At 34.5% G+C, this 24918-nt stretch overlaps 1 protein-coding gene across 1 annotated transcript in view; it reads left to right on the forward strand.

Annotated features, from left to right (window-relative positions):
- The window catches only part of OFCC1 (orofacial cleft 1 candidate 1), a 204852-nt gene extending 180226 nt beyond the window's left edge, over positions 1-24626 (forward strand). Inside the window, exon 8 of the mRNA XM_006909325.2 lies at positions 24404-24626. Within this exon, the coding sequence (XP_006909387.1) occupies positions 24404-24626 (223 nt within the window). The remainder of the gene's footprint in view (positions 1-24403) is intronic.
- Positions 24627-24918: the final 292 nt, after the last annotated feature.

Here is a 24918-nt window from a genome sequence, read left to right on the forward strand (position 1 = left end):
CTTTATCACATATGAACTATTACTACATGTTTTACTTTGTATCCAGTGGTACCCCCATAAGCAGCAAGGGAGACGCTTTTTCTCCTTTCAGGCCACTTAACCTGATGAACTAGTAGGTTTCCATCCAAGGCTAGGAAGGGGTATTTAGAGTATCAGTGTTTCACAAAAAGATTTTTCTTTTTGCCTTACAATCATAAAGTTGACATGGCATAACAATCTCAGGAAGTCATAATTCTGGTCAGAGGATTCATTTTTTGCATTGACTGGATCATAGACTATTATGCTTTTTTCCTCTTGCTGCACAAGAATCTTCCAGATGCATTGTTAAATTGTAGAGGTAAAAGAAATTCTAAAATAAAGAAATTATAAGGAATGTGTCTTGATGGCTAGTGATTAGGTATCTATAGTAATATCAGTAAAATTCAGCTCTTGATAACAGACAACTTCAAAATCATTTCCTAAGTAAAATTAAGTGTAGTTGATTCTATGTAGACACTGTAATAGTACTTTTAATGCATGTAATAATGGGAGTGATGATGTTAATTCTTTTATTACAGGTTCGTAGTATTTGTATGACACTTTATAGTCAGGCTAACTACTTGCACATGTATTATTCAATTCTCTAAACAACTCAGGAGAATATATTTTAATTTTTATTTAGCAAGTAAAAAATTATAGCTCAGAGATGATTGGTTATGAGCCTTATTCATACAGGATACATTTTGTCTCCATAAGGCTTCCATTTACTATCAAGATTTATTATTCATGGTATGCTTAACACTTGATTGTAGACTAATGTAATCTGATTAAATTCTTCCTCAGCACTTTTTTTCTTCTCCTGTTCACACAAAGCATTCTGAGTTACTTTGAAAAACTAGTCTAGTCTGGATTCTTTGACACTAGCTCCTCTTCATAAGCTCCACAAAATAATTTAGAAAGCTTTCTATTTTTCCAACCAACTCTCCTAACATTATAAATCTCTTTTTGAGTGAGTTGACTTATTTATGAGGTCCATGGACACTCCTTTTATCAATGGGCAGAAAGTACACCTCAGATCTGTTGTCTTGTATATTCACACTGAGTTTCCAAAATCTTCACAGTAATCACTAAAATAATGACAAAGCACCATAAGATAAGATGATAACTTTTGTCAATGGATAAAACATCTGGGTCAGTTTCCAACTTTCACTTGTCAAGGTTAAGTATGTAAGTCTAATTTTTATGAATTTTACTGCTAACACTCAACACATTTAGTCATTTTTTTCTTATATATTCCAAAAAATTGTGTAATTTCTGGTTTCTAGTCATGATTACTTAAATCATGATTACTTAAAAATTGTGTAATTTCTGGTTTCTAGTATGATATACGATATGGCAACATTTCTAGTGGATTCTGAGTGTCATATTTTGTCAGGGTGGTACTTCCTTGGGTACAATCTGAACTTTTTAGTATTGAATTTTAGTTTTGCACTTAGGTATAAATCTTTGCTTTCTTGGGGATGTGGATTACCTCAGACATAATCTGTAGCTATTTTTTTTTGTTTTATAATTAGAAAGAGTTCTCTTTTTTTTTCTCAACAGACAGAAAATTAATTTCTGTAACATATTTCCATTCAGTCTCACTGAAGAAGAACTTTCTATAAATCACTGTAAACATTACATTTGAATCTCAACAGCAATCAATAAAGGTCTTTACATGGATTGCCAATCTCTACATTAAAGGCAATTTTTCAAAAAACATTGAAAACCAATATGTTAAAAAAATTACAGTTGTTTCTTATAAAAGAAATTTAATGTTTATTTATGAAATTTGTGTCTCTGAATAATGATTATGAGATATCTTGACAACTTATAAAATATCTTCTTTATTTTAGTAAATAATAAGGTAGTGAATAATATTTCAGCAAATGACTAAGCTCAATCTGTATTCAGGTGTCCACCATTCTTCTGTTCAGGACACTATGTTTTGTTTACTTTAGCATGAAAGAATTCACTTCTCTCAAGATGTGAATTTCCAGGAACTAGACTAATGGGCATCTGTTTTTTGCTTCAAAACAACGGTTTTGAGCATTAGGGTTTTTTTAAACTTTAAGACTGAGACTGTCTACTGGTAGTACTTAAGAATAACTTTAACTGCCCGATGGTATTAGAAGTTCTTTCAAAAACATCACAATTAGACTTGTATTCCTATGAGCCCTCTATCTAAGTGGCTTTACCAGGTGGTTCCTCTGTTTAGAAACTCTTCCGTCTCCTTTTGACCTTGTTGCCTTTTATTTATTCGTCAAATGACTGTCTTTTCTAAATCCCTATTTTGATTCCCATAATCCATATATCTCTATTTGGTAACACCTACCATTGGTGCAATTTATCTTTATTTATAATTTATTTTATTAATAGTTCTCAATCCTCATTAGCCTGAAAACTCCATGATGGAAGAGACTGTATCTGTTTTTTCTTACCTTAACCACTAGCATACTGACCCCAGAATTATAAACATGAGTACATAGGCTTGAGAGATGTATCAATTACCCAGTAGAAACAATCTATCCCTGTCCACTCTCTGGCCATAATTATTCACATCATTACTACATGCAAATACACTTACCTTTTCCCCCAAATACATTCACCTGAGAATGCTATGGGATACGGGACTTATGATAAGAATTAAACTGTGCACAAATGTCTAAGAGCTGAGGATGTGATGGTCTAAAATAGAGAGGTAGAGTATCAAAGAGAATTCACTCTCCAATCACCCTAAAACATATGCTCAGTGACAAATCATGGCATATAGAATCTGAAAGGCCAAGCACATCCAACCACTGAAGTGAAACTGCAGAGGGGAGCTTATGAAAGCACCTATGAGAATGTTGCCTCTTGGGAAAATGTCTAGTGGTGGGTGGGAAACCACTATTGATCAATATGATCGGCACCCTGGAAGAAGAGCTGGACCCTCTACAGAGGAGATTGAGGACAAACTGTATCTACCTGAGTACCTCTGTGTCTTACCATCACTATAACTAACCATGAAAAGACTTCAGAAAGTAATGACTGTTGCTCTGGGGCCTGCCCACCTCCCTATCCTCACCCTGCCCAGTGATCACTTCTGCCCTCCACTGCAAGTGATAACCTGGGCACAGGGACTCAGGTAGTATCTCCAAGTAGACTGACTTCCCTGCTTCTAACCAGGCTTTCGTGCACTGGTCCAGCAACAGGCAGGAGGGAGAACCTGGGGGCTGGTGGGCATGTGTGTGTACAAGCTGAGTCATGGGGCAGCTTGGGTGAGTCTGCACTAAGCTAGGGAGTTTTCTACATCCAAGGAAGTACAACATTAAATAGTAAAGTAAAAATTACAACAGATTGAGAGAGAAAAACAGCAGAAGAAAGGGAAATGTTTTATATTTTAGTACCTTTAATGGCACTTTTTCTTGCTATTTGAACAAGGAATCTGTTATGAGCTAAATTGTATTCTCCAAAATTTATATGTTGAAGCCCAAATTCCTACTCCCTCAGATTGTGACAGCATTGAGAGATAACTTTAAAGAAGTGGTAAGTTAAAATGAGGTTGTTAGGGTGGGCCCTAATCCAATAGATTTTGTGTCCTTATAAGAAGAGGAAGTTGAACACACGAAGAGAAATCAGGGATGCTCACACACAGAGCAAAGATCATGTGAGGACACAGCAAAAAGGAGGCCATCTGCAAGCCAAGGAGAGAAACTTCAGAAGAAACCAATGCTGCCAACACCTTGACCTTGAACTTAGTCTCCAGAATTATGAGCAAACAAATTTCTGTTAAGTCACTCAATCTGTGGTACATTGTTATGGCAGCCCTAACAAACTAAGATATGGCTCCACATTTTCATTTTGCACTGGTCCCTAAAAATTATGTAGCCAGCTCTTACTTTTTAATGTATAAGTTGGCCTTACTTTTGGGTGATTCTAACCCAAAATTATGTAGAGGAGTTGATACTAGGAAATGTAACTCCCAGCTTATTCACAGGAAAGCATGAAGATTCCTAGAAAGGCAATGGTATTTGTGAAATTCCAATTGTATACTTAATACTGCACTGCACACAGAGGTGTATACACAAGTAGACATATGTACCCTAGATCTGCTGAAATAAATTGCTGTTTACTGATACCTGTTCGAGGTGTAGAATTTGGCAGACAACCCAAACTTTGTCATAAGTATCTTTAATTAAAATTGAATTTTGACATTTTCAGTTTGAATCTTACTAAACGAATGGAAGAAAATTCTGTGCTGTGAAACCATGATCCTTCCAATTGTACCTGGGATTTGACATATACACTCCTTATCAGGAGGAGGTGAAGCCAGGGTGTACCAAGCAGCCACAACGTCCCAGCTATAAATGCATATTCATTCCTTCTTTTATTTTATTGTTACCTTTTGCTTCAATGCACTCACAGAAAGATTGTATGTTCTATAGCTGTGTTTTAACAGTTTTTTAATTTCAGTTGTTACTGGAAGCACTATATCGGAAATTAGACATTTTTAAATACTTCGTTTCTTGTTGATTTATTCATCTCTCTCATATATAGATACAGTGTCACGACAGTATGGTTTCCTAGTTCTGGATGTAAATGCCAACATTTGGAGCATGTTTCTTGGCAACTTAGTATCCTAGATTTGACCATGCCAGCATTAGTACCTGGTGGCATTTGGCTTTCTGTTCTTTATTAAGTAGGAGAAGGCAGAAGAGTAATACTCTGACTTCTTGGCTGAAATGTTTTCTGAATATTTTTTTAAAAATAGTTAATTCAAATAGACCTTAGGCCTCACTTTTCCATGGGAATAGCATTGCTTTGATATTTATTTAAGTGATACTCTTGCAATCTTCCAGTAAATGCTAAGCCTTTTTCTAAGTTATGCAATTAATAGGAAAAAATAAGCATTTTTATTTCTTAAAATACTTAAAATGCCTCAAAACCTTTAAAAAAATCTGTTATTTAAAACTCTTTGGTTTTAAACATACTTTTCACAGATCTTTTCCTAGTGTCCAGGACAATGCCAACCAGATGAATGGTTTTATGACATTTTTTAAAAATATTAAGTATTGAATAGAATGCAAGTATTATCTCAGGGTATCCTGATTCCTCCCAAAATTCTACAGGCCTTACTTTTTACTATAGCATTTAGAAAGAATTGAATCCTAAAGTTGAAACAAATGCATTAATAATTCTTTCTTTCAATATTAATATTCAAAACAGTTGTAATAATGCAATCTTGATTTATGTTAAATTTTCCTGATTTTCTCTGTTTAATAATTAAAATAGCATACTTATTTGTACATGGCCATGGAAGAGAAGCCTAAGGGATGTTTTATACTTAGATTATTAGTACAGTCATCCCTCTATATACATGGAGGATTGGTTCCAGGACCCCTCTTGGATACCAAAATCCATGGACGCCCAAATCTCTTCCATAAAATGGCTAGTTTTTGCATATAACCTACTCACATCCTCTAGTATACTTTAAATCATCTCTAGATTACTTATAATACCTAATATAATGTAAATGGTCTAAATAGTTGTTATGCAGTATTGCTTAGGGAATAATGACAAGAGAAAAGTTTGTGCATGTTCAGTACAGACACAACCATAGCAGGCCTGACTGTATAGTAACCATCGTCAGCAGTGTAACTTTTTTTTCCCCAGTATATTATCAATCTATGGTTGGTTGAATCCAAATGCAAATGGATTTAATTGCAGATACAGAACCCAAGGCTGTGAAGGGCTGACTTTATTGTTGCAACCACATTTAATGTTTTCCTCATTTCCTCATGAATTCAGTCATGAATTATCTTAGGAAATTCTTTCCGTATTAGAAATTTGTTGAAAAATAGGGCAAAAGGGGCAGTCAAAGACACAGTGGAGTGTTCAGCCATCTTTTAACTTATCCCACAGGCAACTCTCAGACACTACTTTAAGAGACTCGCTTCTCTAGTTTCAGAATGTCGCCTTGTAAGCACACTTATTTCTTTGTAGTTTGCATACATAGTGGGAGCTCAACCAATGTTTATTAAATGGGTAAGTAATTAGTGATTCAATTATTTTACTGTTATGACAAGGTAGCTTTGAGTCAACATTGCTATTTGTCTCCCAGATATTTCACTACAAACTCTTTCAGGTGTTTCTTATTCTTTTTCTTTTCAATGTCTGACGTTGCTGTTCGGAAGGTTAAGTGATCTGCTTCCTGGCTGGTAAATGATTAGCTGCTTTGAAACTCAGTCCTGACTGAAACTAAAATCCACGATCTTTCCATTGTGGAAGCAGAAAAAGTTGAAAAGCCTCTGAAAAGACAACCCAATGATTGTTTCCATTTTTGTACTATTTCAAAATCCAGCAGAGATTAATGTGGCCACATCAAGTGACACTCATGCCACCGATAGTGTATCACATATTTACATTTAACAATTTATGAGTCACTATTTCTGATTGGCATTGTGATGTGAAGTGATTCTGTACCTTGTGTTCATTTGTGTATGTCTTGAGAAATGATTTCATGTAGATACTGCCCTCTGGGTTCAGTATTTAGTGTAATTGATGGACTTGTTTATTTATTTGTTTATTAAATCAAACTTTTTAAAGAAAGTCTTATCTTTAAAGGGGGTAAATTTTCCTTCAAGTTTGTAAGTTCGAAGCGCTTAACAATTAGCTCTCCTGGGTGTATAAATTCTGAAAGAAAAACATTATGATTTTTTTAAGCAGAAAAAATATTTAGCTTTTTAAAATTTTTTTAAGAAGTATATAAGAAGTATGAGGTATGACAATAAAGAACAAATAGGTCTTCTTAAAAATTTATTTAATACTTAACTTTTTAGAGGAAAAATTTTCCCCCTCTCTGTAAAGAAAGACGAAAGGTTTTTCTTGTCAGACTGCCACTATTCTCTTCTCAGATTCTGCTTTTATATTGTTATAATTCTTCAACTCTTACTCATTGGCCAAACAATTCCTTCTGGTCCCTCCAAGTCCATCTTAAGAACCATTTTCTTAAGGTAGTCCTCAAACATTACCGGCTACAGTGGCCTTTTATTCTCTCTCAACTTATAAAACTTGCCAATTAGACAATCAGCAATTGGTATGTAGCATGTCTTCTCTCCCCAGGGAAAAACAGAAGAGGGGCAGAGGCCATGATATTTCTTCTCTGTTGTTCCCAGTGCCTAAAATTGTGTTAGTTCGACCATAGGTGATGAATAAAAGAACATCTAAATTATCCAAGCAGAATGTAGTTAGCAAAGGCAAGAACTGTCCCTTTCCACAGTTTTGAGGTTAGATACAACTTCCTGCTTGGTGGTATTAGTTTCCAGGTGGCATGGTTTGCAGGATGGAAAAACAGCCACAGCTGAATCACCGAGGGCTTTACGCTTGCTCAGGAGACTTGAGGATTCAAAAGGAAGTAAGAACCTGTATTGGAGACAAAGGGAGACATTACTGACAGTGGTAGTTTAAGCAAATGGCACTTGTTATTTGTTAATCCTGTACAATTAACACTGACATGGGGAAAATATGGTTTGCAGGACTATAATGTAATCACAACATATCCCAGGAAATCATGTAGGATTTAACAGCAGGTGTGAAATTAACCAATGCTATTTTCATAAATGCTATAATTAACCCAGATTTCCAGGAAGAGGTCTTTAAGGTTCTGTAGAATTCTCTGTAGTCATCTCTCTTTATGCATTGCCTCTGAAATGATGGGGTGCCACAAAATAGGTTTTCTCCATGAGTCTTTGACCTGCTCCTAATTCTAAGCAAAGCGATAAATATCAGAACCATGTTTGTTCCTCTACAGTTATTCCTCTTTTGTTCCCTAAGTTTTTAAAATGTGAGTTGCAGGTTTTGTAATGTTTAATTTTGCTTCCAGTGAAAACATTCTCTATACTTAGCTTTGTTGTATTTGCCACTTAAGAATGAAGAATTTATTATGTGCTTAAAGCAATCATTTAACACTGACATTTTAAGTATGACAATAATCCAAGTAAATTGTCACCCATTCAGTTAACTGAAAATATCTTTACTTCCTGAGACAACTAATTATAATGCAGTGTTACTATCTTTTAATTGTAGACATGTTTGTTTTTGTGCTTATTTTGGTTTAGGCTGTCTTCAAGGACATCCCTAGTCTCAAATTTGGCAATCTGCCGTTATTCTCTCTCTGCTGCTTTCTGAAGAGAAACAAAAACACTATAGCAACAATCTTGAAGGAAAACAAGAGGATTTTTATTTTCACAAAATTTGCTCATGACTTTAGGATGTTGAATAATGAGTTGTTTTTAAAACAATCTGATGAATTGCTATATACATGGGAGTTAAATTCCAAACATATTCAAAGAGTCTAGAAGATGAGTTCAGATATCTCAGGTACTGTTCTTTTACCTGGATCTTCACCATTGGAGAAAGGTGGTATTGTCCTTTTGCCATTTTAGACAGGTTCAAGTTTCCAGTGTCGCTTTTACCCCACAGGGGTGTTCTATTATAATTTGTTTTACGCATGGATTATTGCACTGTCCTCTCGTTTTGAAAATCCCTTAAATTCAAGAATTTGTAATTTTCTAATTTAGTATTGATCTTTTCATTCAGAGCTAATTTAGAGGGCATTTAAATATTTCGTTCACTTTTTTCACATAACATATCTTTCTTTTCTTTAATACACTGTACTCCTAAATTATTTAGTTTTTTTTAACCAAATCGGCCCTAATAATTAATATCATAGTTGTAAGAAATACTGCAAGAAATGTTACATTTCACATAACATATTTTCACCATGTTTCTAAACTTACTATGTTTGTCTGTCTGCGACTGCATTCAGGGAGATGCAATCTTAGTGCTGTGAATTGCTTTTGAACACACACACACATACACACATGCTCAGCTGAGAAAATGTTTTGTTAGAAAATCTCCTGGCAAACTCCCTAAATGACACTTGCTGCTCATGATACATGCAGTGTGGGCATTTAGTAATTATCCTGTCACCTACAAAATATATACACTCGTAACAGCAACCATAACACCAACATCTAAATCAATATATAATTCAATTATTTTTTTTCCACCTCTGTCATTCAACTGAAGGATTGTATTGAATATTTACAATAAAACTAGCAAAATCTTAGATTTTTTGGTTTTCTGGCTTTCGGTGACTTGCATGACATCATCAAGGCAAGCATAATGATGTGTTCCATCTTCTTATTGTATTTTTAACTTACTTTAATTTTATTTACTCAGTATATTTTTATTTAATGCCACTTCCTTTCTTAGGTTTTGTAAAATTTTAGAAATTAAATGTACAACATTGTCAGTATCAGTAAAGAATAATTTTAAATTGCGAATAAAGAAAAAGCCAAATACTAATGGCCTACACAATGAGGAATTCATTTTCCTTACATAACAAGGAGTAGGTAAGAAGGCAGTTGCTGGTATTATTTTAGCAGCTTAGCTATGGAAGGACGCTGGCTTACCTTTTCTGTGATTCTTCCTTTCTACCCTTTATAATTTCAAGGGCTCTAAATATCAAGGTCACATTTAAAGGCAGGAAGAAGGGCCAGTTAGGAATAAACTCTCTCCTCATTTTTTTCTCTCCTGATAGAGAGTTTATTAGCATTCTCAGAATCCCTTCATCAACCTTCTCCTTGAATTTCATTGTCCAGAACTGGATCAGATAGCCAGTCAGTTGCAAAGGGAAGTTGGAGAAGGGAACATGTAAATTTTTCTTGCAGGGAAAGAAAGTTGGAAGTGAGCAGGGAATAGCCAGTTTAGAACGTACTTCCTGGTAGCTAACTAATCGTTGCTACATGCAAATCTCACAATTATTTTAATTAGCTGTTTTTTTGTTGATTCACAGAAGAAAATTTCCCTCCAACTCCCAAAAATGGCATACACCAAATTCATATTAGAATTTATATTAGTCTTCTTTGGTCAAAATGACAACATTTAAATATAAATTTACTCAAATAAAAAGAAAACTAGCAGTGGATAGTGGTAGAAGGTAAAGAATAGAACTAACCTACTGGCTTCAGGGATGATATGATCCAGGGACTCAACCACTCTGTTTAGAATACTTTTCCCCATTGTCAGAATCTGACATGGAAACAGCTGGTTCCATCCCATTCAATCTTTACGAATGCCACCTCCACACAGAGACCTTCCGTGTTCACCCAGCAGTCACATTTTATCTCATTATCCTGATTTGTTCTCATAGCACAGTTTCTGATTAAGATCTTAATTTTTAAAGCAAGCTGCATGAATAACTTATGACTTAGATCTCTATGATACCTACCATTGATGCATTGGCATCCCTCCCTGAGCAGAGGGTGTCCCTGATGACCCTGATGACCAGCTGATAGAGGAGGAAGAAGGCTAAGCATAGTTCACAGACAATAGGTACAAGCAGCAAATGGATTACTGCTTTGTTACAATTCACTCAGGAGAGCCCTTGCTGCACAGCAAGCATTCTCCAGTGGAAAATTCTTCAGTGGGTAACCTTCTTCCTGGTGCAACTAGTTATCGCCTTTGTGTTGAAAGTGAAATGAACTGAGGTAAACATATATAAGAAATCATTGTAAAGATAAATGTCCCATCTGGTTGGATAGGGGCCTGGGCGTGAAAAGATGAGAAAATATGAAATGAAGAATTTTGGGGAAGAGGCACGTGAATTTACCTTTAAGTAGATACAAAGTGTAAAGAATTTTATATTGCATAATAACATCCACACGTAATATCCACCCTGGAAGAGGCACAAAACAAACAAGTAGACAAAACTCAGCTTTTTAACAACAGCCAGTCTCTATTACTAACCACCTTAGTGCTGGTACAATGAACTCATGAACCAAACAGACACGTGGAAGAGATGGAAGTTGTACATCAGCCTAACAAATAGATTTCATTCACCATGACTTAATTTAGGTACTGCTTCCAAATGTCCAACATGGCACCAGTAGAAACAAATCCTTCCCCTGATATAGCAGCTTCTTCCTAGAAGACCAACTAGCCACTTGGTGGCAAGTCAACTGCACTGGACTCATTTCTCCTTGGAAATGGCAGCAGTTCAGCTTGATTGGGCTCAACACATTTTCCAGATATAGATTTGCTTTTATTGCCAGCTGGGTCAGGGCCAGTATCACTATCTAAGGATTTATAGAGTATTTGATTGACCCAGAATGCTGTGCAACATTGTCTCAGAGCAAGGGGCTCACACTGTATTGCAAAAGGGATGTAGCTATGGGCACATGGTCCACTGATCCCACTATCCACATGCTCCCAATTAGATAGACTGATGAAATATTCTCTTAGAAGTGCAGCTGAGGTGCCAACTTGAAAAGATTACCCTTGAAGGATAGGGCACCATTTATTCAGGATGCAGGATGTATACTAAGTCAATGACCATGAATGACGTAGGGTGTTCCAGTATATAAAATAATTGAGAACCAAGAGCTGGAAGTGGAAATGGCTTCACTTACAATAGCCTACTTGGAAAATTTGTATTTCCTGAGTTTACTATTTTAGACTTTGCAATCTTAGAGGCTCTGGTTTCCAGAAAGGGGAAATTTTCATTAGGTGAGACAGATCTTTAAGCTATAGCCACAACCAAGTCATATCAGGCTTTTCATGCCAGGAAACCAGCAGGCAAAGAAAGGAGTCACCATCAATGGCAAGATTCATTATCCCTTATCATCAGTGATAAGCAGAGCTGCTACTAAACAATGGGGGCAGAGAAGAATAGGTTTGCACTTTAAGTGATCCATTTGGGGCACTTCCCGGTCTTCTCATGCCCAGCTTTGTCTGCTGCCTGAAAAGACCATGCTGACTAGGAGTTCAGACCCTTACTAATATCCATTCAGACCACTCCACCAAATAAGTCATCTAGACCAGCAGAAGTGCTGGTCAGGGTGAGGGGAATCTGTGATGTATGGTAGAGGAGGATGGTAAAGAGTTTCAATTATAACTTCAAGACCAACTGCAGCAGCTAACACTGTAGTCGTTCTCACTAACCCTTCTCAACTAAGTTTCTCAGAAAACAAGACTGACCATAAATCCTGGAGGAACTGTTCCTAGGTGGTGTAAATTTTCTATAAAATCAAAAAGATCAGAGCAGCAAAAGAGGTAGACTGTGAGGAATAAATACTCTGGTATTTCACTCAGATCTCCCCTCAGGCTTTATCCATATCCTTCAGTTGCTGGGAATATTGGCTGCTTAGATCAGACTTGCTCTTTGAGAGTCTCCTTGGCCACAGGAAACATCTTCCAGATCCTCCCTAAGTGCAACTAATGTGGGATCACAAAGGCCTGTTTGTTTGCCTCACTTTAGGACAATCTCAAGGGTCACTCCAATTCCAGTTCACCAGCTAAGGCCTCAGTTACCTCCTTGTGGATCAGGATTTTCTTCTGCTCAGTCTTTCTTCTTTTATTTCAGTACAGGTATAGCTCTCAAGATGTCTTCTCTTGAGATGACCTTTTGCATACAGCTCTGCCTCAGAATGGAAGGCAGCTACTTAATAGGAGAGAACTAAACATTCTGTGAATTAGGTTTCTCTTGCTATTCTAATCAGCATTATGTTCTCAGATATCCTCTTTGAAAAAGTATACTTCGATAAGTGTAAAAATTAAGAAACTCATTTTTATATGTCAGATCTCCAAAATAGAACATTCATTGAAATATAAGAATATATTACAGCATTAAATCAGCAAAGTCTTTTGTGAGTTGTAATCATATTTTTTTTTCAGGATGATATCCTGGAATTATTATACCAGATGTAGCTTTCTTATAATGCTTTTATAATATTTTAAAAACTCCTTTTTAAAAATATGCAGGCAAATCATTTACAAAAATATCATTTCAATATAACTTTGAAGATGCCAAACCATTTACAGAAATGAGCCATTATTTAAATGTTTTATAGGATATTTACAATTTTAAAAACTTAAGATAGTAAAAACTTCCTTAAGAGCCTCCAAAAATAGTAGGTGCACAAAAAATAGGTCAGTTTCTCATTACTTCTCTTTTCTATCTTGATCATAATTTCTGACATTTCTAGTTCAGTCCTACCAGGTGCATGATCTATGATTTCGTTGGAAATATGGCTTAAAGGTTAGGTTTGTTTTGTTTTGTTTTGTTTTTGTTTTTGTTTTTGTTTTCTTTGCCTAGGGGAAACGGTTAGTTAAAGTAGACATCATGGGAGGTCAATTTCTGAAAACATCCAGCAGTATGTGGCCATTTGGAGATGTTCGAATATGTGCACACATGTATTGATACAGAGACTCAAAAATTACTCAGAAAGAATTTAATTAGCTCTTTAATTTTTAGATTTCCTCAGAGCTATCAACACAAATTACTTTTTATAATAGGTGGCTAAATAAAACAACTCAGGATTAAATTGAAAAGAAAAGGAGTTAACATATTATATATTTTGTTATACTAAATTATGAGGATATATGTCTATTTCTGTCTTTATTTTGAAGTTTTAAAAGGAGATATGGATTACTAATTACTAAAACTTCTTGATGCAATTGGAAGGATTTAAATTTTATTTCTGTAACAAGAACAGTTCTCTCTAAACAACCAAGGAGAAGAGAGTGAAATTAAGATTATTTATTTAGGAAATGGTATTATTATTGATGATAAAATAAATAAATCTACTGGCTAATATAAATTGGGCACTTATAATGAGACTAATATTATGTTCTCCCTTTTGATTTCTCTATTAACTTTGGAATAGGTATTATAAATATAGGTATTTTATAGGTATTATCTTATTTTAGGGAGATTAAGTACTTAGTTACACACAGACATTGAGTTAATATTGAAACTGAGTCCTATCTGATTTTAAAAACATACTTTGAGAACTATGCTATACATTTTCTTTTCATATTATATATATCAAATGTATATGCATATGTTATCAAATACTGCTAAATAAAGCTCATTCTTTATGCTATGTGCATTTTTCAATTTGATTCGATTTGATTAAATTTGATTAGATTAGATTCAATTTAACCAAATCTTCTCGAACACTAGTAAGAGCTACCTTTCATTCCAGACACCAGACAGAATGATGTGTTACATTCTTAGATTTCTTTTCAACATTTGGTCATTATTTGTTCTTAGTTTGTCTTCATTAACTTGATTTATATCTGAGTTACACTGTTGTGTTGGGGTAAGATGATGTAAGACTCACAATGTATTCGCCATGTGCCCATATTTTGCTAAAAAAAAAAAATCGAAATTAAATTTGATTCCCCCACAAAATTTGAGTGTTACAATTCTCTTATACATGATAATGGTTTACCAACCTTCTGCTTAAACTCTTCTATACAATGCAAGTATATTTTTCTCTTTCTCTCTTATTTCAACACATCTGGTGTTGTCAGCAATTGGGTTGCATTTCTATTTCTGGACTTCTTACTGCAAAAAAGCTTATTTATCTAATACACACTATCCAAACTATGGTTTTAGGAAAGAAGCAAAGAAGAGAATCCAAAGCTACTAGTTTTACTTAAATGTTGGAGCTACCTATTGATGTGATAAGAACAATCACAATGTGAGTTCCTCTGTTAGGATATGGTTTTCTATTGTCTATAGTAATGAAATCCAAACAAGAACCCAGTTTTGTGATTTAAAATGACTTTCTTTGTCTTTAGAGACTTCCCAGCTTTGTATCATAAAGAAATCCTCCTTTAAAAGTGGTAAGCATCTTCCTAGGAATCTGACATGTTCTCTCATTTAATCCTCTTAATAACTTGAAGAGGTAAATATTACAATCTCTTACCTTTAGAGAAAGCATCTGAGGCCCAGAGATTAGATAATTTACAAAATACCACAAAACTAGTAAATAGAATGAGAATTCAAACTGGGGTCTCTGTTTTCAGCCTGTATGCATGTAGTCCTGTTGCTCCTCATCCTGCACTGACAAGCAGCCTGACAAGTCCTGAAGACTCCTGATAATATTCTTATGCCTTCACTGGGAAGTTTTTTTTCTTATACTGCTCTGCTTATGCATTATCATGCAGCTCATTGATGTAGTTGTTTTCAAAGCTAGCTGCTTTTACATTATTGTTCCAATTATTAATAAAACTTTCATTATGCATAAACTAATTTGCTATTTTCACTTATGAAGTGCTTTGTAAACATTTTAACTAATTAGACTTTGCAAATACCAACAAGATAAATGTCCTCCTTTTTACTAAGAGATTAGCTGCAAAAGTAAGTGACTTCCTAAAGCCAGAAGAAAAACTACAATAATAACTGTGACAAAACTCATACATTTCTGCTTCTTGATCTGGTGTCATTGTTCAGTTAGGGACACTAGTTGTCCTTAGCTTTCATACCTCTTAATTATCTTAAAGCACCAGCCTATATTTACTCATTCTTGACTCTCAGAGAATTTCTCTTGGAAAAAGAGATGCATTCTAATATCACATCCAGTATTTTTTACTACAGAGTATTAAAGAAAGTGTGATTCATAAATGGCAAAAATTGACAGTCTAAAACAGAAACATACATATTGAGTAAAAAAATGTTAATTTTCAAAAAGGCAGAGTTTGGTCACCTTACTTCCAAGCTGTGACTTTGCTTTTGAAGTTTGATTTCATTTTCTTTTTCTACTTATGTTTTATCTGTCCCTGCCCCCTTCCAAATCCTACCACTCCCATTCAGAGACTGTCATTGGAAATAACAGCCTAAAGAGTTTGAGAGTCTCTTTGGACTCCTTCAACATACTTCAATCCCTGTTTTCTCATTAGAACATTCATACTTTTGCGCCTCAGTGGGAATGATCAATTATTTCAATGTCAGTAGTGGTAATATTACCCCTAAGATTTAGCAATTTTCAAAGATCTTTTAACTTAATTAGAGGCATTTGTTGTAAATTGAATTAAACCTGTTAAAAGTGCAATATGTTATATTAAAAGTATAATACTAAAATTGGCCAAGGAGACACAATTTTAGGAAGGAAAAAAATCTAGCTTAAAAATGCTAACATCAAGATAAATTTGTGAGGTTATCCTTTTTATAAAGTTTAGTTCTGAAAGTTGAAAGAATGGACAACAATTTTATTCAAAATATTTTGGTAAATGTGTATACACTGATACTTTTGTGAGTAGTTCTCAAAGTCCTTGAAACAATGACAAAGCAATGGTAGGTTTGAGTATTTTAATAAGTTTTGTAAAAAAATAAAACCGATGTCATTTATACTCTATATTAATTCAATAATCAGCACATGACTATAGTATTGTAATGATTCATTTTTGATGAATGCTCTTTTTCCAAATAAATATTTTCTTATCTTGACATGTTTGTACTTGCCCAAAGGGTTCTTATCAGCAAAATTATTTAATGATATGCTGCTGTGCACTTATGAGACATTTCTCAGTTACCATTAAGAAAATCCTAATGGTGGTTTTCTAATTTCTTAGGCACCAAACAAATAAGTTGGCATGGGCTGCATGAATATTGAAATGGGTAAGTTAAGGTATAGAACAACTGATTGAAAGTTGTTCAGTTTTTACTTAACCCATTTAGAAAACCATACATTTAAAAACATTATTTAATAAACACTTTTTTTTAAAGCATCTACTATGCACAAAGCACAGTGCTAGGACCTTGGGATAGAGCAGTGAACAAGAGACAGTTCCTGACTTCATGAGCAAACAGCCTCGCTAACTCCTTAATGATAATGTCAGTTTGCATTTTTAACTGAGTTCCAGTATAACTTCCAGGTATATGTGAGGGAGTTGTCAAACTCCATCCTGCCAATCCCATCAGTCCCACATACTTTGAGCAGCATGGATTATGGAAATATATAGATTTTAGTATCAGACTAAAATTAGGTTCAAATCTAGGTTATGATCTTGGTTCTAGCTCTAAATAGTTGTATGATTTAAACAAATGATTTCAACTTTCTTTGTTCTCATTTTTTTATCTGTAAAATGTATATAGTAACACATGTGCTCTAAAGTTGCCCTGTCAAGTAAATATAACATATATACATATATACATGTGTATATATATAACACACGTGTATATATATACATGTGTATATATATACACACACACACACACACGTGTTATATTACACAGTGTGTTTGGCACATAATAGCTGCTATTCTTATATCAGTCATTATTGTCTATGCCAAAAATCCTCACTTACTTTAATATCTCTTATCCATAAATTATTTTTCAGGCAGGGAATTAGGTGAAGGTAAGAGGATTTTGTCCAGATTAAGTGAGTTTGAAGCTATAAGCCGGCATATGGGAAGAGTATCTCTTCATCGAGTGCTTGGGTTTATATTGTTCAATGTCATTATAGTGGATGCCAATCAAATAGAAAATTTATATTAAACCTAATGACTAACATTTATATAAGCTTTTAGGTTTCATGTCATTTCCACATACTGTATATTAATGATGGGTCTCAGCAATTCTGATGGCTTCTTATTACCATGTTGGCAACTTCAAATTGATATTTCCTATTCTGATATCTCTTGAACTTCAGTTTCATAAGTACAAATGACTATTGGGCAAATCCTCTTGGATATATCATAAACATTTCCATATGTAGGTCAACATGAGCTTATTGTTTTCATCATTTTCCCTTCTTTCCCACCAAATTCTTTTATTCTGATATATTCTCTGTTCAGTCACCTTTGGATGAGATTCCTTAGCCAGAAACTTTGGAATTGTTTTTGATTTTTCTCTTTCAAGCTCTTTATTCAAACGATCTCCAAGTCCTGTTAAGTTTAGTCAATTCTCTCTCAAATCCACCTATTCATCTCTATTTCTCCACCTCACAAATTCCCTTTACCTCAGAAGAGCTGCTGTTTGCATTTATGGGTATTATGAATTGAATCGTGTTCCCTTAAATAATATATTGAAGTTCTAACCTCTAGTACCTCAGAATGTGTCCTTATATGAGGGTCATTGCAGATATAGTTTAAGATGGGGTCATATTTGAATAAAATGGGCCCTTAATCTAATATTGCTGTTGTCCTTATGTGTGAAGGCATGGACACACAAAAGGAAGATGGTCATGTGAGGACGGGTACAGAGATTGGATTTATACTGCCATTAGGAAAGAAATGCCTGGTGTTAGCAGAAGCTGAAAGAATCAAGGAAGGATCTTTCCTCCTCCTCACTCCTCCCCCAACTCGAGAACTTTCAGAGAGTGCATGGCCTTGCCAATACCTTGATTTAGGACTTGTAGCTTCCAGAACTGTGAGAGAATTTCTGTTGTTTGAAATCATCCACTCTGGGATTATGGCAGTCCTAGGAAACTAATATAGGGTGCAAAAGAGTCATTCATTGTTTGAAACTCTCAAGCACATTTCAGGTAGCTTGGTGCCTTGTCTCTTTTCATGTTATTGTGACAGCAAAGAACACCCATGCCCATATTTCTGAGAACTCTACAGTTCTGCTCCTGGTTGAGCAATACGGGCAGGTCACCATCTAAGATGCAATCCTTTCTCACTTTTAGTCTGGACCCTCCCAAAACTTTTTTCATCTTGCAGACAGAGCAATGTTTCAAAAATACAAGCATGATGTCCCTCCCCATTCTCCTTCCCCTAAAATATTTCAAAGGCTGTTGATGATGACAAGATAGAGTTGAAACTCCTTAATGTGGAATATGCTGACAAGGTCCCTCACAAGCAGGCTCTTTCTACCTCTCCAACTTCAGCCTCTGTCACCATCTTCACCTACATAGACTTTCTCCACCCAGTTCAACCTCTTCTCAGTTTTAGAAATAAGACTTTAATCTTCTGAGGGTTACATGTATGATGAAATGCCCTTCTAATTTTGCTGCCTACCCACTACTCTCATTGGTCTAATTCTTCTTTATGTCATAGATCTCAGGAGAGAAGTCTTCTCTGGCCCAGTTTAAGACAGGTATCTGTACTACATTTTCTCATGGCACTTTGTATGTTAGTCTAGCACTTATCACATGGGATTTTATTCTAGTGTTTCATTTATCTTTTTACTTGTCTGTCTCTATCAATAGAATAAAAATTCTGTGGATGAATGACAATGTTTTTCATCTGTGGAAATCTAGAGCTCGCCTATATTACTATTCAGTTGCTGCTTTGTAGCAAATAACCAGAAGCTCTATCTAAAGCAACACAAGTTTATTATTTTATAGTTACAGAGGTTAGAAGTCTGAAATGCGTCTCACTAGGCTAATACCAAGGTGTCAGCAGGACTGCATTCTTTCTGGATTCTAGTAGAGGATCCATTTCCTTTTCCAGCTTCTAGATGCTGCTCTCATTCCTTGGCTCATGGCCCCATTCTGCTATCTTCAAAACTAAAGAAAATGACTACAAGTCTTTCTCCCACTGACAACTTCCTGGCCTTTCTTCTGGTTGTCTTCCTGTCTGTCTCTCCTGCCTCCCTCTTCCACTTTTTAAGAACCTTTGTAATTATGTTGAGCCCACCCAAATAATCCATAACAATCTCCCCTTTTTAAATGCAATTGTTTTGCAAACTCAATTCCATCTTCTATCTTAATTTCCTTTTTGCCATATAATTTAACATAATCACAGGTTACAGGGATTAGGATGTACATTTATTGTGGGGATGGCATTATTCTGTCTACTACATCATCATAGGGCCTGACGTACTGTATTCATTTAACGATCATTTGTTGAATGAGTAAGTCTTATACAATTAAACCAGCTTTTACAAAGGAAGAAATGTTGTATTCTTTCACGTTTCAAAGAAAGGGGTTTATTTTCAAATAGCCTAGAGTTCCTTGGTCTTGGGGTTACTTGCAAAAGTGATTCAATAGGTGACTGATGAAGAGTTCCAATGGAGAGTCAAGAGACAGGAGTTAGAAAATTCTTTGTTACCAGTTGTGTTAACTTGGGCCAATCGCTTAGCTTGTTTGGGCTTTATTAATGTTTTGAAAAAGTGTGAGGGAATATGATGAAATCTTCTCCATCATTAACATGGTATGACATAGACATGGTTTTTGGATACCTTCATTTTAATGGCTCTCTGAAATGATGAATATTATCTTAGAAAAAGCCTCAGAACCATCGAAGTTATCCATGTTCAAAATATGCTTATGAATGGAACATAGTGAAAAATAAGTAAGAAGTACCAAATAAAGAATTATTATACATGGTTGTAATAAAAATAACACTTAATTTAAAAAAAGCTGTATCTAGAGTAAGACTAGTTATGTCAGAAGAAGGGAGTATGGAAAGTTTAGTTCCCTTGGTTTATAGTGATTTTTAAAAAGGATTATTATGCACAGCTGATAAATGATAGATATTTGTTTATGTAAAAATTTTAAGGACTTCTATTCACTGCAGAAGAGAGTTTAAGAATGCATTCTGTGTTCTTTTTTTTTTTTCAAAGCAATATTGGTCTTTTAAAAAATTATTATTATTACACTGATGTATAATAGAAATCTTGTTTGATTTCAGGTCTCTGTAAGGATTGGGCATGGAAGGGGGATAGATGTGTGTCATAAAAAATGTGGCTGAAGTTCAGAGAAATAGGTTTCATTTAATAGCTGAATACTGGATGACCTCACCATTCTTCTCACCCTCTGGCGGCTCACCCCGTGAGCAATAGAGGAGCTGCCTGCATGAACTGAGGAGTAGCTGCTGGCCTCAATGTGATTTTGCAGTGATCTGTGTGCTCTATGGTTTCCTTCATAACCAACAAATCAATTCCCTCTATACGTATTACACACCCCAGTGGCAGAGGTCATTTATTATCCTTTTGATGGTCATACTCTTTGTACATAACCAAGAAAGATTACAGAGGAAGAAAAGAACAGTTGAAATGTGGATGAAGATATTGCACAATGGCACTGCATTTTATAATGCGCCTTGCATGTATACAACAATAAAAAAAAAAAGGTGCTTTCTTTGAAGACAATTTTGAAACGCAGATGCAGAATTTTCTTTTGAATAAAATATATTTAAAAAACAATATGTAGAGAGCTATGAATGAAATCCTATATCAGTACACATTTAGGTTTCAGATGCAAATTCAAAATGATTAACAGAAAAGGACTGTCACTGTCACATTTTCTTGTCATAGGAGAATTGTTTATAGGGCTATACTTGACTAACTGTTCAATTAATGAGCTTTTCAATATATCCTTTTATTTGGTATCATCAAGTATGAACTGATTCTTTTATTAATTTCTAATTTAGAAATATATAACTTTTAAACTCTAAATGATTAATTTCAGGTTTTTCCTAATTCTTTGAATCCCGATGCTATAGTTACCATTTTAAAACAAATACAAATAAATATTAAATTGTGTCAACTATGTACAAGATAATTAAATATTTTGAATTAGATATAAATGGTACACAGTGAAATATTAGTGTTATTTTTCCAAGATCAAATGTCCCATAAACAAATATGTGTATTTGAATGTGGGTGGGAAACATTTTATCAGTGAAGTTAATGATAAAAGCATGACTTTATAGTGGGTTCTGTGCTTAAACATTTAAACCACTAGTCATTCATGTCAATGGATACGAAAAGAACAGGAAATATCCAAAGGTCAAAGAAGCTACTGTCTTTTCTGTTTTGCATCATTTGAGATTTTCCAGTTTTTTGCAAACAACACAATGCTAAATCTGTATTTGATTTTCTCTTCTCTTTGAAGAGGCAAAACAGTGACAGAATAATTAACTGAAGAAGAGATCATGCACAGAATATTTTGCCTTAGCAGTGTAGAAAGTTCTGGGTTTCATTTCACATGATAGTAAACGTAGTTAGGTATTCTGGAATCCTTCTAAAGGAGAGTCAGTCCCGTGACTATATTGCCATTGATAAACCATAGCCTCTTGGGAGCCTGTTTCCTATTTAATGGTTCCTCGTTTGTGCAATTGAAAAGCATGCTCAGTACAAAGACTGCACATAGCTTTTAGTTAGATGATGCTCTACACCTTTATGGCAAAATACACACAAGAATAACAAAAAGAAACCATCAGTGTCAAGTTGGGTGCCTCATTAGTCTTGTGCAGACCAAAAGGCTAAAGTCCTGAATTGAAATTCTGAGGAAATAGTGTTGTTGGTTTTTTTTTTTCACTTTCAGTTGTTAGTTTTTTCTTTTTTTCACACGAAGATTCTTGTTTATATAATTTATCTTCTTTCTTATGGTACAATTTTCATCATATTTTATAGTCTTCATAGACAGGTGAGGTTTTATATGTAAAATGTTTTGAATATGTCTATAAATTCCATTTTTGTTATATTCTCACACTGTCTCCACCTGCTATAGTTAGTCACTAAGTCACTGAACCACCTACTAAGGTACTAGCATCTCTCTTGGTAACACATTTATCATCAGGATTATTTTTGGTTGAAAAAAGTCCTGAATTATTCTAGAGTGTCTTTCTAGAACAGAATTAGACAAGTTAATCCAGGAACTTAGAGCCTAGTTATAAAGATCGAATGTTGGTTTAATAAAACCGACATTTTATTAAACTCGTGAAGGTATATACCAATGATATTTGCCGTTTTAATTAATTGTTTTAATTAAATGACACGTGTATGTATATCCATGTTTATATCTCTATTATTTTTTAAAATTTTTATTATGGTGACATTGGATAACAAAATCCAGTAAGTTTCAGGTGTATAATTTAACAGTAAGGTATGTATATATTTTGCATTGTGTATTCACTGCCCACAGATTTCTTTTTGTCACCACATACTTGACCCTTTTTACTCCATCTATATCTCTTTAAGAAGAAAAGAAACCATATCATCATTTGGACAGTTCTCACACATTTCTTGGGCTCGATGGAAGGCCAGTCTATTTCAATGTAGCTCTGGTAAACATTGGAGGAGGAGAAAGAGGAAGAAGCAGCAGATCGTCTATTTATTATTTTGGAATAATTGCGGGCTGAGCACTGTTCAAAGGGTTTTACATCTGTTAACTTAGTCATACTATTGAGCCTAAGATATAGCATTAATATCATCTTCCTTTTCCATATGAAGAAAGTTGAGCATAGAGAGGAATTATAGGCAAGCAGTCAGATTCCAGAGCTTGTACAGTTAGTCACTAAGCTACAATAATTCTATTACATATTCCCGGAACACATTCTTGGGAATGGTGGAGAATGAATTCTGTCTCTATAGTTCTTTTCAGATAGCTTTTTCATTTTTACTCCTGAAAAAAACCAAAAAGTGCAATTTTAAAGAATTCGAAAACATCTCTTGCTCTCAATACCAAGCATAGAGGCAACCGGGACTAAATCAAAATACCTTATATGTTTAGCTTTGACAGAAAATGTCAGTACTGTGTTTGGAAATAAAAAATTTCTTAAGCTTTAAATTCTCGTTCATATAGTTTTATGGTATATTAATAACTCATTTCAATTTTTAAAATAAAATAGTTAACCTTTAACAAGTTATATGCAAATAATTTTATCTCAATGTAGAGAGATCATTGTAGGTAAGATAAGCAGAAATATTTTTAGATTTTTAAATATTAAAAAAATAGTTTTGTTGTTTATAATTCACTTCCATTTTTCTTTTCAAATTTTAATTGTTGAAAAATACACATAACATAAAATTTATCATCTTGACCATTTTTAAGTGTATAGTTAGTAATGTTTACCAATACCCACAATTTTTATATCTTGCTAATCTGAAACTCTATATTATTAATCAAAACTTCCTATTTTTCCTCCCCCTATCCTCTGGCAACCATCATTCTCCTTTCTGTCTTGATGAATTTGATTACAGACACTTCAAAGGCAGAATCGTACAGTATTTTTCTTTTTGCTACTTAACATAATGCCCTCAAAATTCACTCATGTTGTAGCACGTATCAGAATCTTGCTCTCTTTTAAAGCTGAATAATATTCCATTGGCTAGACAGTTGGGTTGCTTTCACCTTTTGTTTATTGCTAATAATGCTATGGTGAACATGGGTGTGCAAACATCTATTTGAGATTCTGCTTTGAATTCTTTTAGACGTTTACTCAAAAGCGTTATTGCTGGAGCATATAGCTATTCTATTTTTAACTTTTTTGAGGACCCACCATATTGTTTGCCATAGCAATTGCACCATTTAACATTTACACCAATAGTGCACAAGAGTTCCAATTGTTCCATGTCCTCCTCAACACTTGTTATTTTCTGGCTTTTTTTAAAAAAAAAAATTGTATAGTAGCCATCCTAACTGGTGTGAGGGAATACCCCATTGTGGTTTTAATTTGCATTTTCATATCCATAGTTCTTTATGTTCCCCTTTAGTCATCTATTATAGCAAAAATAAACATAAATAATTTGAGTCTTAAGTCTTCAAGAAATCATTTTATTCCGTTTTAATTTCTTTACATTGTTATTATTATTTTCAAAATATTTTACTTTTGGTTGTGCTTTAAGTCCAGAATTCATCTATTATTTCTTTGTTTGTAGCTGTTCTTCAGTTGCTGATAATACTGGATCTGGAGGATTTCTCAAGCATCTCCATTTTGCGCTGGGGTCGGTGTTTTCGGAACTTCAATTAGCTCAATGGCAAAGTCAGGGCTTCTGGTATATTATCCTGCTGATGGCCTCTCTCTGGTTCTTGAGGCTGTACCTGCATTACCTTAGCCAGTGGCTTTTCCTCCAGGCCATTTCAGCTCCTGTTACAAAGTGAGTACTTTTCCCTGAAAGTCAAAGAGATGCATTTTCATCTTGATAGGCCAAATGAAAGTACAAAACTCCTCTCCCCTCCATTTACCATAAGACCTAAAATGCAGGTATGATTTGAAAAGACAAAAATGTTTTTATCTAAAAGCAGAAACGTCTATTACAGTTATATTTTCATGAGCCTATATATACAAATACATAACTGGTACATCAATATATATTTAAATTTTAGCAGATTCAAATATGTTCTAATATCTGGGCAAAATCCAACAAGGAGTTTAGCAACAATATTTTATTCT

This window comes from Pteropus alecto, unplaced genomic scaffold, assembly GCF_000325575.1.
Source record: "Pteropus alecto unplaced genomic scaffold, ASM32557v1 scaffold121, whole genome shotgun sequence".
Taxonomy (NCBI): domain Eukaryota; kingdom Metazoa; phylum Chordata; class Mammalia; order Chiroptera; family Pteropodidae; genus Pteropus; species Pteropus alecto.